Below are 16,179 nucleotides of genomic sequence, written 5' to 3'. Positions count from 1 at the left end.
CAATTTGCAAAAGCAAGGCAGATCTTACAAACATGATGTCTTGTGTTTTACAGGACTAAAATCAGACCAGAAATTCTAGATAAAATCCTCATGAAGTGATAGATAAAATCCTCAAGATGTGCATCTGTACAATAAATGCTGTGCTTCTAAAACAGATGGAGCAGCAGATGGGTTTACAGATTGGGCTCTCTGGACTGTCTGGATAAAACAACCTTGCTGCTCAGGAAAATGGTGGTTAAATTCTCAAATACATCCGAACATCTATACAGTTTATTGGGTTTCTGCTTCCTTCTGCCAATAAACGAAAATTTAAGAATTTGTACATTTCTAAATTAAATATTTGCTATATAAAGTACCTATACAGTAGATCTCTTGATTAATATGGCCTTTTCACAATGTTTTTGGAACAGATGGTGAAAAAGTATAATCACCCAATGGAATAAATGCAAAATGGCTACTTTTTTAAAAGCTTTAAAATTAATTACCTTCCTTCATTGATGAGTTCAATAAATGCAAGTCCTGCATTCTTCTGAATAGAATTTTGCCATTCCTAAGAAGATAAAATATAACATGATCAAAACCCAAGTACTTTAAATCACATTTCTGAAACTGACCCTGATACTCTCCTAAGGAACATGAATTTTGGCTGAACTTCTTAATCTACTGCTGCTCTTCTCAAGAATGATATGATCATATCAAATACAAAATTTATTCTAATCTTCTAATAAATTTTAGCTGGTAATCTTTTCTGTGTTATCCTTAAGCAAAATTTAGTTTCCTTAACTTGGAAACACACAAAAAATTACCACAAATCTTTTTTTTTCCATTCATACATTTTGCCTATTAGATGCAACAAAGCACAAAAGCATTAGTTTCTTCAGTTTGTTTCACTTTTACATCTTGTATATTTCATGTGAGGCAGAGAACAATCTGCATACCACCCATCCATCCCTGAGTTCAATCTTTGTCTTTTTCCCCGATTTTGAATGAATAATAATGTCATAATAACAGCATCAGATTTTAAGTCTTATACTTCTAACATCTATGTACAATATAAACCCTTGAAACTGATTTAAGCTATTTCATTGATAGTAAAATATAATAATTTCTACTTAATATACCACTAGATTAAAGAAAAAATACTCAACACATCATAAACAGACTTTTTGACTTCTATGTTCTCAATTGCTTTTGGTACTTCAAATGAGCCTTAATATAAACAATAATGGGCAGAGAGAATTAGAGTTACAGAACTACTTTGCATTACATTTATTTTTCCCAGGACTAAAAAAGATCAGACAGAAACTCCCAGTTCTTGCTTCATGACATCGGCAGGAGAAATAGTTTTGGACAGAATTATGAAATGTTCTCAAATAAATGTTGTGAAAACTAGCCAGTAATCAGCAGGGTGCTTCTTACTGATACCAGGAATATTCACATATCTCACCAAGTCAAGCATTTCAAAACAACAAAAAATAATAAATGAACATTGTCATACTCATGATGGGTTCCGTAAGAAGCAAGCTGTTAAAAAATCCATAGAATGACCATACTCAGCCCATCGCTGAACAAGTAATTGGGGTACACAGAGTATTAGCATTTAAGTCTCTAGAATGAGATCTAGAAAATCATTTTCACCGTTCCTTTGTTCACTGGTGTTGATTTTGCTCTTTTCCAAAACCAGTGACTGAAGCAAGACTTGTGATATAGTTTTAGAAAGAAATTAAGTCTCCCTGGTATGAAACAGTTACTTCAAGAAACCAACTAGGAAAGGATTCAGCAGCCTGAACATAGGCACGTAGTGCCATTTTATTATGTTTGTTTATCCTGTCTACCTGCATTTGCAAAAGGGGAAGGTTTTCTTGCAAGTCAGATATTCCTGCTCAATGTAAATGTCTCAGTGCATGACATGTAAACCAGCTAACAGGACTGCTGGTACCAAAAAATGTCACTGGAATCTATATAGTAGCAAATGAATTTCTCCCTCTGTCTCCGTAGGTGAAAAATCTTATTGATTCATGCTGAAAATGTGTGAAACCCATCCAAAAACGAATGGGAGAAATAATACTACAGACCCATAAAATACAGGATTTATGGTTCATGCATTCCTTCACTATGAGCTTGACATATATCCCAAGACTCCTTTAATCTACAGATAAGGGATTATTTGTGCATTATTATTATTATTACTACAATTTCCTCTCAATTTTAAGCAGAATGAATTTAGTTTAACAAATTCACGATCCTACGATTTGAATTCTACCTTTGAATGGGGAACCTGGTTTTCTTTTTATCAGTTTCTTTTCAAAAGATCCACTAAAACATCTAGAAATACTAAGAAACCTAAAGTTGCTTTTGCAACACCAGTTCAAATCACTGCACTCATTTGAAGAATGAAAATAAAGACTTGAAGCAATATGCTTAAATAGTCAAATGAAAAAAAAAATCCAATAATTGTCTTAATATGCTACAAGACATTTAATTAAATTACTGTCCACTGTGGTTACATTCTAAATGTTTTATATTATGCAACCATACACCAAAGATCTCAAAAATGTCCTAAGTGATTAGGATATTGGTAACTCCTATCCAGCAGGAGGAACTTGGTCTCCTCCCTTGTTCTGATACTGATGTTTCTCTGTTCACTGCAGGGGAGTTGGACAAGATGGCCTTTAAATATCCTTTCCAATTCTAAGGATTCTATGATTTTATGATTCTAAAGACATCACTGCATCCAGAAAGTGCCTGTACACATTTCCTGATAGAAGGTTCAGGATGAATACAGTTACAAAAAATATCCATGCATAGGATGAGAAGAGAGGAAAAAAAGACAGGGATGACAGCAAAAAGTGTAAACTTCTAGACAACAAACCATAACACAATATAGATACTACTTAAAATTCAGACTTCTTTGAAACTGAGATATCCTTACTTTCTGGTATTCTTACTATTTTTGCTTTTGAATGTTTTTTCCTCATCCTATTTCTTTAAAGCTCTGAAATCCCCACTAAACCAAAAAGAACCATTTTTTCAGTTTATATAATCCTTCTTTCCAAATCAGCCTCTGCTTGCAATCACTTTTTTGACTTACAATATTAGAAATTTTTCTTTACAAAATTATTATGCTTTTAGTAATACTGAAAATCAAATGATAAATCTGACACATGAATTAATAAATTCATAAAAACGAATAATGATTCTCAGAGTTTAAAAAATTTATATCTCACTGTTCTTACTTTTTGATGCACTTAAATAATCACAGTTGTTCGTTTGTTTGTTTGTTTTGTCTTTTTGTCACAGTGAATATTCATTAAATGTTCTAGTCTAAGATATCAGTAACACACTCGATATCTCAGTGCTTCAATTAATGAATTTTCATTGCTACTTTTTGACAATTTAGTTATATTGATTCGCTTTGAAGAATCTTCTCCGTTGATCTCTGAACACTTTTGTATGTTTGGAGAAAAGTTTTGTATTGAGCTGTAGAAGGGCTACCTTCTATCCGAGAGCGGAAGTGGAAATTTTTAAAAAATGTGTTTGCATTTCACAACATGAATGTAATTCACCTTGAGTTTGAACTCCATGTAGATGTTGCCTCCTAAAGCCACAAATAACTCACTTTATGTCATCCAAGCAAGAAATATTCAGAAGAAACATTACAAGACTGAAGGAAATGTTTCTTTATTGCAGAAAAAATATGCCCATTAAAAGTAGATATGAGCAGAAAAACTGATTGATTCCCAGACATAGCCCCATAACATTTAGAGCAGCTTGTACAGTTTCAGGATCGTAAGACTGTCCTTCCTAATCTTGCAACAACTGAGCTAAGATATTGGAGACCAAAAACTTTTTATTATTGTTTGGAATGAAAATCAGAACTAAGAGTTCAGATCTAGGAATTTTACTGCCCGTATTCTTCTCCCTTACAAACATATATACTGCTAATAGATTATTTGGGAAAAAAAAAAAAAGTATTTTTAGTCTACTCTTTCAAGTAAATTTGGAATCAATTTTAGGATTTTATGATGGTCATCGTTTTAAAAATGACTATTTCCCACAATAAGAAAGATACAGAATGACTCTGGAAGGCAAATCAATGAGTATTGGAATCCACTAGGCTTCTGGCCAAATCTCAGAAAGAAAAAGGAATATGGAACTTTCACAATACAATTTATGTGAATATGACTTTAAAAATGTGAAAAAAAATTATGGAATATTTTAGACTTCTCCTTCAGAAGACTCATTTTCTTTTTATTTTCTTGACTTGGAGTAATGTATAGTAATCTTTCTTCTTTTCTTGGGTACACAAAGACCCACTGCCCTTCAAATCACCTGTGGTAATCACTCAATTTATCTTGAAAATTAAGTCAAACTTTCCCAGAGGAACATTTCATTGGTACCTTAGAAGAGAAGAGAAAAAAATCCTCTACCACAAAAAAAAAAACCAAAACATTTACGTTTTCCAAACAATACTAGAGAAATGATCAAATTTATTCAGATGTTGCAATAATAACCTTAATTGTTGTGTAGAAATTCTGCCTATCTCCTGAAGCAGATGTATATTTATGTGTTAGAAAAAAACACACATCCAAAATTTTTAGAGTTTATTTCATAACTGGAAAAATATCTCTTCCTTTAAGACATTTAAAAATTATTAACAATTTGTGATACTGTTTGGCTAATTGTGCTAAAACCCAAACCAGGCACTGATATTAAAGGTAGATAACTAACGTGATAGGACATGGGGGATTGGGTTTAATCATCTGAAAGAGGGGAGATGTATATTAGATGTTAGGAAGAAATTCATTACTCAGAGTCAGTGGGACACTGGCACAGGCTGCCCAGAGAGGCTGTGGGTGCCCCATTCCTGGAGGTGCTCAAGGCCAGGCTGGATGGGGCCCTAGGCAGCCTGAGCTGGTGGTGGGCACTGCCCATGGCAGGGGGCTGGGACTGGGTGGGCTTTAAGGCCTCCTCCTACCTAAGGCAGGAGGTTCTACGGTTTTATGAATCTGATGAATCTGAAGTTTTCCAAAACTTCAATAAATAGAAGACTTTTTGATGTACAGAAAACTGCTCCTTAGTTTGCCTCCATCATACACAAAAAGACACCCGACAAACTATATATCTGGTGATATTCACCTATAATAAGTTCTTGTACCCTCTCTCAGATCTTTAAGAAATACCAACTGGTGCTTTCTGACTTTCTAGCTGTCTTCCTCTATATACCTAAGATCCATATAAATTGTAGACAACTTGATAGTCAGGAGAAGGCACCAAGATGTATGGGAGAATGAAGAAAGTAATTCTTAAAATTTTCTGATCCAGCCTGTTTTACCATCTATCCAGAAGAAGTTCTGATCAGCATTTCACTATGTGTAATAAATGTACTTTTAAATATTTTGTTACAAAAAATATTCTGATGAGGATGGGCTAGAGAAATTAACAGGTTTGTGATCATTCAGATGTAAATAAGATATTGAAGAAGAGATTCTGCTTGTTACTGAAGGCGAAACACAGAATTAGCTTTCTGGGTGTACTGGGATCTGGAGTAAAGTAAATAAAATAAAAGTAAATAAAATAAAGTAAATAAAATTTCCCTTCAAGATGGAAAGAATACATTGAAGGTTTCCATTTGAAAGTGGAAGCAGATGTTCATAACATGAAGACCAAGATTAGGCTGGAAGACATCCCACACATCCCACACATGGACAACAAATTAATAAAGGAAAATTATTTGACACTCCTTTAGCTTAAAAAGACAGTGCAAGATGTTCATCTTTTGAATAATTTCCAGAATCTATGAAGCAAGTGAGAAACATTAAGCAAAAAAAAAAAAAAAAAAAAAAAAAAACACATTTAACTTCTGGATCAAAAGAAAATATAAATGATAAATAAGTTTTTTACTTTCCACACCATACCAAAGATACAAAGATTCTGCTGTACTACTTAGAATTCATTTCTGATTTTGGAAATTACATAAAATATGTACATTGACCTATTTTATGTAGGCTGTGCTCTGGATTATGAAGAGCTCCAAGTCAACACTTGAATATAAATACATGTTCAAATTGTGCTGTATTTGAGATTGGACAATGACATAGAAATCATTTTTCTTTCTCACTGCACCTTTATAGAATGACAGAAATTACCAACTTTAGCTAAGTGTTGTAATTGATCTTAGATTTGAGCCTGCAATAAAAAGTTAGAAACTGTCACTTTACATGCCTGGCTATTTTTATAAATCTTTCTATACTTTGTACCACGTGTAAAATCTCTGCCTTTTTCTTTTCTTTCTTTTTTTTTTTTTTTTTCCTATTACCTTGATTTCTCTCCCACCAAATGCCATCTTCCTTTCTTTCATCTTTACATTTACTTAAAGAAATTAATGATTGTCCTGTTTCTTTTCAGCTAGCCTTCATTATGTAGGAGGGCTGTTCTGAAAGTAATGCCTCCTATTTTATGATGCCAGTCCACTACGTCAGAGGCACTACGTTGGTAGTATGGTAGTAGAGGTTGAACCTTCCCACCAAAATCAATTACATTTTGTTGCTGTGTGACAAATGGCAGCAAAGTCTTACAGAAAGGTCAATGTCAGATTGAATGTGGAGCAAAGGTGTGTCAATGAATTCTTCCTTGAGAAAAAAATGACACCAACTGACATGTATTGCTGAACATTTGTGGAGACCAAAATGGATGTGAGCACACTGAGGTGGTGGGTGGAGCATTTCAGCAGTGGTGACAGTGACAGTGGGTCACCTCCACTGCTGCAGATTTCTATGAGCACAGTGTGCAAACTGGTAGCTTCATTGCTGCTGAAAATGCATAGCAAATGGTGGTGACTATGTTGAAAAATAGTGTTTTGTAGCTGAGAATATGTTCTATCAAATAGTGCTGTTGTGCTCTTGTAGTTTCCATGGAAATAAATAGGAGACATTACTTTCAGAGCAATCTAAGTTCTTGTAATCAATCCTGCAAACATCTAAGCATACACCTGAAGTAACCAAATAAATAATAATTAGTTAATTTATGTTATCAAATGAAATTAATCATTTGCTCAAATATTTAAAGGAATGAAACCTTTGGGAGACAAGATATGTTAGCCACTTGCTAGAAGTTGTTGCTTTTAAGGCTACTCTAGATACAACAAATTGAAACTTACTATTTCATCCAGAGCTACTTTTAATTTTGGTCTATAACTGACGTGACTGTTTCTACCATTGTGTGTAATGGTGAAAAGGAGCAAACAGGACCATGAAACTATGTATGGAGAACATACGGTTGCTCCAGCAGGATGCGTCAGGCCAGACAGAAGACCAAGCTGAATACTGAAACAGCAGCCAATGAGTATGATTCCACTAGATGCAGAGATCTCAATTTAGAGCTTTCTGCCATGAAGACATAGGTAGTGTTTTCTCACTCCTCTGTGGTCCCAGATTAGCAATCCTGAAAACTTGTCTTTGAGTAGTTCTGCTGGGTTTTGGATGAGAACCTCAGTTTATCCCACTAAACCAGGAAGTAAAAGTCTGAATACTTTTCTGATGTTTCAGCAACACAGTCTTACAAACGTCACTGGTACAAAAACAGGATAAGCAGAGAGGAAGATGCAGAACAAAAGCAGTGTAACAGATCCAAAACTTCCTAATTTTTTTTAATTTTTCTTTTTCTTTTTTTTTTTCCTGTTTTTCAAAATATACTGGAACAAAGCTGAATTTCTGTCTGCCTATATTTCTGTGTATAGAGATGCACATAAATATTCTTTCCTTCTACGGCAAATTTCAATTCAGGCTTTTGAAGTGATACAATATGAGACGTTGTTCTCCTTCTAGTTGCACTGGTAAAACTACAGACAGCAAATAATCCACCAGAATGAATGGGTAAACATGGCCAAAAATGAAACAGTCAATTTTTTTTTTTTTTTCACAGTAGGAAAAACAAATACACCTCCATAGAAATTTGCATAACCAGCGTTAATTTCAAGTTGCAATGCATGTATCCTAAGTAGATTAAGCTTCAGGTTCTTTAGTTTTAAGAGAAGCAATTACTATTTAACTTCTCATTAATTTTCCTACCAGTGCTGGTATAAAAAAGACAAATAGCAAACACAGGAAAGAGTTATCACTTATTAAACAAAAGTTAATCCTGATTGCCCTAGTGATCAGGAAGGGATTGATTTTGCTGCTTGGATTCTGCGTCAGGCAGCTGTCAGTCTCTGAAGCCCAAGAGATACACCATCCCGTGAGGCAGGATGTACACGTAGGTCTGCTACAGCTTTTGGTACTGAAATCTCTCCAGTGCATGGTTGATGGGTCTTGCCTATATTAATTAGAATTAGACTTATCACCTTTTTTTTTTTTTTTTCTTGACAATTACGGCAGCAGCTAAAGCTCTCATTCCCCTCCCTCCACACTCCACCCTGTTTTGTCACTTTATTGTTGTGTTTGCTGTACTGTACATAGTAGCATACAACCAATATGTTTAAGATGCATCAAACTGCTGGAAAATGTTTTATGAGCTGTGCTGCATGGGAGAAGATCCTCCAAAGATCTTTTCTGATTAAGTACGTACTGACTGTCTGCCTGTCATATGGAGAGACAGACTGGATTCAACCCAAGCAGCTACTGACTTCCCAGGTTAAAGACTAAACCATGTGGACAGACACAACTCATAAATGAGGATCACACTGTTACACAAAGCTTGAAAAGCTTAGCTGAAGCCAAGTTTACCCATTAATTATATAGTGGAGTTTTCAGGTTATGGATATACTCTTGATATGGTTTGCTTCTTTAAGAGACTTTCAGTTGGATATTTTTTCATAAAAGCAAACTATTTACAGAATCTGTATACTGTGTAATTATAAGGAAGATTGTGTGTTATCATTTACTTGAAAATCTCCTAACAGGTTTTAATTAAAGCATTTCTTAGTTAATTATATTCTTTCTCTCCCCACCCCCAAAGAGTTTTTCTAGTCAAAGCCAATTTACAATGGATAGCATCTACGAGAAATATTTTGCCTCAACACTGTCTTTCAGAAGCAGATTATTCTTCTAGTTTTGATATTTCCTTTGAAGGCTCCTGAATTATGATCTCAATCAAATTTCTAATGCAGTGGGAGGAGAAATCAATAGAATGAATTTTGCATTGAAAACTATTAAATCCTGAAATTGGTCAGACAATCAGAATATATTCTAGAACTGCAAGTGACAGCATTTTTTCCTAGAGCAACTGTTCACGTTACAATGTTCTGCTTTTAGAAAGGTGAAGTAGTAGGTGCCTTGAGCACACTCTGTTTAAGAAAATAATTTTCCCCTGTTCTTAGATAAGGTACAGAAAAATACCAGTGGGATGAGATGAGACTATCCTTTGGGTCAACATCATTCACTTTCTGCAGAAGCTACATCTCCAAAAGAGAAATGCTTGCAAAAGATCTGGAAGTAATTAGAAATTATGCTATTTGAGCTAAAAACAAATAATAATTTGAATGAAATTTAATAAATTTAAATCTGATGCAAGATGGAACAACACTGCAAAGGTTTTTCTTTTTTCTTTTTTCCTTTTTTTTTTCAACATATAGTTCATTGAAGAAATCTACCTCTTCAAAAGTAACACAGCTGTGACATTCTCAGCTAGGCTGAGGGAACAAAGACCAGCTAATCTAGCACAGATCTTGTCAAACATAACACATCTTCATCCGTTTTATGTTAGAATAGACTAAATCCAAATGAAAGTGCTTGTTTTTATGGTAAGTGAAAATCATTACATGTTTATTATCAATTATGCAGAAAAAATATATTATTTCAAGTACTTAACTGAATGCTTTTAGCTCATATAAGAAATAAAGAAAATACAGCCTTCAAAGTAAGTTATATTTTCATCCTAGGTGATCCTAGGAAATAAATGAGTGAAGGGAAGCAAACTATAATAAAAGAAATATTCTAAAAATACAGAGAATAGAACATTTTCTTCTTTCCCAAGCCCCAAAATGATGCACAATCCTTACAGGAGTTCCTTTAAAACTTAAAATGTATTTTTCACAGCAACTTCAAATTCCTTTGGGGGGAAAGAGTTGATTGCATATCCCTCTGGTCTAAAAGGCTGACCATATGAACTGAATTATCCATGACATGTACCTTCAGACAGTTGTAATGTGATATTTCATGTAAATTTAGACCATACCTTGGACGTGAGCCGCTGGCAATGTTGATTTTATTCAGGAGCTCAGATAAGAAAAAAAACTCTGACATTCTTGCTAATCTGTAGTCGTTAACATGGAATTTCCAACATAAAGAGTATAAAAGCATCTAATTTGCTGTAGCAAATTAAAGGAAAACAAATTTCGTATTTCCTTTTTCTTTTCAATGTCTAAAGTTACTCTGTTCTTGTGCAAACAAAATTGTAATTTTCAAAGGTTTTTGACATCATCATCATCTATCTTTTGAAAGACACATTTCAAACTTCACCTAATCTGTAGAATGTCATTCAGTTTGAATCTGAAGGATTTACCCACAGTAGGAAGAAAAGCCCTAGTTATGTTAGGATTACTAAAAAAAATAAATGAACTACTTCACTTAGTCTTCCCAGTTCATATTAATTTATACATAAAAGCTTGGGTAGTGGCTCTTTGTTTTTATAGAGAGATGATTTAACTCCCGATGTTAGCCAGGGACTGGATTGTATTATGTGTTTGATGTGCCACTTTCTTCTAGCAATGTTCTGTATTACGTCCTATCAGTATTTCAAACCATTTACCTCATGTTTTCTTTTGACAAATAATTTAAAATATTGAATAGAAAACTTCACCGAAGACTTCACCAAAGATTTTCATGCAGATGAACAGAACTGCAGGTCGTTTAGTACACCTTTAGGATAAAATACAGTATTTTGTGCAGATGCAATGCTTTTTTGGTTAGCTTTTACACCAGTACAGCCCCCTGTTGACCAATGTCTGTAGAAACATTTAACATCACTCCATCAGCGTTACAGCATTAGCTTCTGAAGAACTTAAAATATAAACAAGCACCAGAATGCAAGATTGTCCTTATTTACAAGTCAAGGAAACAACCCTAAAATATCAGCTGAGGTATAAGAATTAAAAGCTGTTATTTCCCCAAGTAATTGAATAGATGGAGAATAGCTCTTGAGCAAACACTGAAAAAAATCAATTAATGTTTAGAATTTCAAAATGATTCAGCTCTTTACATTGTATTAGGTATAAAATGAAGCTTATTTTTAACATAGACAAATATTTTGAAATTATAAATAACTGGTATAAGATTCATAAAACCAACAAATTGATTTAGCTGCATTTGCTACATAGCTTGACTGAGTTGTCTAAAGAAAAAGCACTGCAGAAAGAGCTTAAATTTCTCCCTCTTCCTTTCAATCAATATTTGAGGCAAAGTTTCATCTCTAGGGCCCTTAATGGCAGGAATTCCTGGAGCCAGCAAATGAGTAATGTTAAACCTATGATTAGATGATGAGGCCATCAAAGACACTAGACCCTAATGCTTCATTCCACTTTATTCCTGAGAACTGCAGTAAAGCCAAGGACTAGGGAAGAAAGGACTGTAAGTTATTCCTTCCCTCAAGTAAAGGTTTCAAAAGATGTAAAAAAGAAAAAAAAAAAAAAAGGGTTTCATGACATGAACATAAGGCTCAAAAGCTTTAATGGATCTTTTGGAATTTTCCTGGAACCCAGGACTTAACCATTAGGTAACAAATTTTTCAAGTGCTCTGCTGGAGAGGGTTTGAAGTTCAAACCCCACTGAGGGTTCCTGCTAGGGATGTATATTTCTTTTACTTTTCCCTAACCAATATCCATCCTGACCAAGCAGGGAAAAAAGAAAAAGAAAGAAAAAAATATAAGAAGAAAAAAAAACACAAAGGAAAACAAGATGTAATGATTTCCTTATGACAGCAGCTTGAAGAAGCACAAGCTACGGACTGGCAAACAGCAGGTAAGTTGGAACTCCCTCCCCCAACTTCCCCCCAAAGAGTTGTAAATGTTAATTATTTTTTGATAGATGAATCAAAAGTAGATCTTCATTTCATTTGCCCCTGAAAATGTATTTCTTTTCAGTACGTTTTTGGTGTATGTACTCCAAGTGCAGCTGTGAATGCTCAAGGAAAACTGCAAACAAATATTTTCCCTTGGTAATAACACAAAGAGTTAATGTGGGCACTATGTTATATATATATATATATATAAAACATATATATTAATATACAATATACATTTCACTGATATTTTACATGTGCAGGGGACTTGATTACTGATGCACTGGTAGTAAGTCCTTTGAGAAGTGAAAGAACTTTTAGATTATCTGGATCTGTTAGGCCATTGTATTCGCCTTGTATTACATAAAGTGGGTCTGGGGATAGCTTATTATCACCAGTTTAATGTAAAAAGCTGTATGCAGGAAGTTAGCCAATAACAATTCAGAGAAATAAAATCAAAATTGCGATGTGAAGAATCCAAATAATAAATGGAATTAATTTTGAATATTTTACCTGTGAGAGAAAATCAGAAGCTTAATTGACTCAGATTTCTGAGAAATCAGTTACTGCTAAGCTAAAAACAAAAATAAAAACAAAAAAAGCTACAGAATTTTTTAAAATAGAAATATTCTAGTTTTGTCACTTCTTAAGGAATACTTCAGCCACGTTCCTTTGCTTTCTGCATATGACATCAAATATGTAGTATTTTATGTCGTGTACCAGAAATAACAAAGCCACTGTAAAGTATGTCTTAATGAAATAATTAGTCCAAAAGACAGATTTTAGTAACAAAAATAATATTATCTTCATGTATTGTAAATAAGAACTGTCTTGAGAGAGAGTTCATACACTGGAAAAGTGGATTATGTATATCCATACAGTTCCAAAAAACAATGCAAATATATTTTGCATACTCTTTCAATATAGAAGCACTATGCTGTGCATATATTTTTTAAAATTTATAATTTATATACTGCCAGAAGAGATTACTTTGCATTTTCCTATTAGGACATGAAAGAATACAACAAACACCAATGCACAATTAATAGGTTGGAAGAAGTCCAGCACTATGTTAAAGAACCATTAAAATTATAATCAGAGAATGTCTTACCTGTGAACAAAGCAACATAACAAGTTCAACCACGGAAGTACTAGACTTCATGCAAACCAGACCTGCAAAGAAATAGTCAAAAGTGAATTTAAAAGATTACTAGTTTTTATTAACTGTAGCTAAATGGTTTCAGGAATTCTATACAATCTCTGTACTGTATTTTTTTAATCACTTAAATTCAATGACAGAAGTTTCAAGCCAAATTCCCTGAGAATTTCAATTTCAAAGATACTTAAGTGTTCAGGAACTGCCATGAAATCATCTCGAAGAAAAGCTGTACCAGGATCAGTACAGAGAGTTTTTTGATCACGCCTTTTTGTCTTTTAGCTTAGATTACTATTTAGCAAAATAAACAAGAAAAATCTATCCAGCCATATATTTATATCATCCAAAGCAACTCACTGTGCAATAAGCATAAGAAAATAATCTGAGAATAAAATCCTGTAAATGCTTAAAAATAAACTGATCAGATACTGACGAGTAGAGAATAAGGTATCTGCACAGAAATTAATTCAATTTTCATCTGACAACTGACTTTGAAACTTTGAGTAGTAATGAAAGAGGCACTCTTATAAAATCTATTTCCTAGCAAATTTAGAATCTCTGTAGTTCATGCTTCTTGAAAACCTTGAATTCTGCAGCATAATCACAGTTTTTACTTAATTTAAATAATTATTACGTGTCAGATTACCACAGTTTTGAATATTTTTTTTTTTGCAGCTTTGGAGATGCTGATTAACTTTTGGAGAAAAGGATATCATATCTAGGTACTTAAAAGATGTTTTGTAAAGGAAGGGGAAGGAAACCACACTTTTAACCTTGGTAGCTTCTATTTTCTAAAATCAGATACGCAATGCATTGATATCATGGCTTAGGGCATGGAAATGATTTTTATGTGCCAAAGTAATAATGAATAAACAAATAATTAGGCGTATAACAAAAGAAGCTGTAAAAGAAACTGAAAAAGAAGCTGATGTACTTTGAGTAGGTTTCAACAAACAGCAATTAGAGACAAAAGCATTCATGCAATAGCAGCACATATATTTATTGTGGGGAGTGGATAAATACCCTTTTGTGCCCATTTTGCTAATAACCCCATCCTCACTGTACAGTAACACAGAACACACTGTAAGAAGCCAGTAGGATTCCATTCTATCAGATATATGAGCAGACAGTTAAGTAATGAAATAAGAGGCAGATGTGAAAAGCTCATTTAGGGAGACAATTGCTGTAATTGATCAGCTATTCTCATGCTCAAGTGCTTGATGATCAGAAAGATTAATGGGATCCTTATCACCTGCAGGCTACCTCCACTGTTTGAAAACTGACAAAGAAAATCCAAACAGAAAAGCAAACCTAACAGTTAAGCTAATGCAGGTAGGAGCAAGACAGATATATCAAATATCTTATCAGAGAACAAGTTTTATTGTGAATTAATCCCATATGAGGGCAGCTCTGAAAGTAATGCCTCCTAATTTATGATTCCAGCCCACTATGTCAGAGGCAGATGTTGGTGATATGGCAGTAGAGGCTGAACCTTCCCAGCAATATTCCATTACATCTTGTTGCTGTGCAACAGATGGCAGCATTGGGGCAGTCTGGCAGAAAGGCGTCTGACACGGAAGTGTGTATGAAGTAAAGCTGTGTCATTGAATTCCTCCATGTGGAAGAAGTATCACCCACTGACATTCACTGATGCCCGCTGAACGTTTATAGAGGCCAAAACAGTGCATGTGAGCACACTGAGGCTGTGGGTGGTGTGTCAGCAGTGGCAACAGCAACAGCAATCACCTCCACTGGTGCAGATTTTTAGAAGCATGGCATGCAGGCTGGCAGGTTCCTTGCTGATGAAAATCAAAATCATTTGAGTTGGAAGGAAGTCTTAAAGGACATCAAGTCAAATCCCGTGCAATCAAGAGGGACACCTACAGCTAGATCAGGTTGCTCAGAGCCCAGAGTCCAGCCTGACCTTGAATGTCTCCAAGCACAGGGCATTCACAACCTCTCTGGGCAACTTGTTCCATTCTGTAGCTGAGAATTTGCTTTATAATATAACATTATTGTGCACCTTGTAACTGTTGTAGTTTCCATGTAAATAAATAGGAGGCATTATTTTTGGAACAACCTACATATTTTGTAATACTAAAAAAAAAAAAAAAAAAGTAAAAACAATCAAATACAAACACATTTTCTGTGACTCACTCATCTTTTCCAAAATCTGACCTCAGATGTATTAGAACAAGATACAGACAAAACAAAGCTCTCAGAACCCATTTTACATTTTACAGTCTTATAAATTTTTATATATATAATATTATTATGTAACAAACATTATATGCTATGCATCTGCTGAAACTAAGTCATATTTTTGCATGGTTTTGAAAAATTAAAAAATTGATGCAAAAACCCCACTTTAAAACAGACAAAGATAATAAAAACTTTCTGGTCTCTCTTTTTATTTTTTTTTTAATTTGGTTTTTAATTTCCAATGACACTCGGTGATATTTATGCCACGAACTTCAAACAATATAAAAAAGTTTGAAGCACTGCACAGATATTTAAAATGACAGAATGTATGCCTAAAATAAAAAGGCAGGACAAGTACTTGCTATTATAGAATCACTGAATCACAGAATCCTCAGAGTTGCAAGGGACCTTTAAAAGTCACCAAGTCCAACTCTTCTGCAATGAGCAGAGACACCTACAGCTCCATCAGGTGCTCAGAGCCCTGACCTTGAATGTCTCCAGGGATGGGGGGCATCCACCATCTCTCTGGGCAACCTGTGCCAGTGCCTCACCACCCTTACTGTGAAAAACTTCCTCCTTATTTCCAACCAACATCTACCCTCTTTAAGCTTGAAACCATTTCCCTTGTTCTGTCACAAAAGACCCTGCTGAAGAGTCTGTCCCCTTTCCTGTATCTCCACTGAAAGATACTGAAAGATATCAACTAAATAACAAAGATAATCTAGTCGTAATGACATAAACGCTTTATAATTAATAAAACAGGACTATGAAGGCAATAATAATTACTTTAGTGCAAAGTTTTCCATTTAAAATCATAAGAATATTAA

At 34.3% G+C, this 16,179-nt stretch overlaps 1 protein-coding gene across 1 annotated transcript in view; it reads right to left on the bottom strand.

The window, feature by feature from the left end:
- Positions 1 to 16,179, bottom strand: part of NBEA (neurobeachin) — a 466,212-nt gene that overhangs the window by 240,626 nt on the left and 209,407 nt on the right. Inside the window, exons 35-36 of the mRNA XM_042868525.1 lie at positions 13,106 to 13,167; positions 486 to 550 (exon numbers count right to left, since the gene is read on the bottom strand). Coding sequence (XP_042724459.1) covers positions 486 to 550; positions 13,106 to 13,167 — 127 coding nt within the window. The remainder of the gene's footprint in view (positions 1 to 485; positions 551 to 13,105; positions 13,168 to 16,179) is intronic.

This window comes from Lagopus leucura, unplaced genomic scaffold (assembly GCF_019238085.1).
Source record: "Lagopus leucura isolate 7727_CA_CO unplaced genomic scaffold, USGS_WTPT01 Super-Scaffold_100001, whole genome shotgun sequence".
Taxonomy (NCBI): Eukaryota; Metazoa; Chordata; class Aves; order Galliformes; family Phasianidae; genus Lagopus; species Lagopus leucura.
Note: the sequence above shows the minus strand (reverse complement) of the source record. Positions and strands in the feature narration are given on the sequence as shown.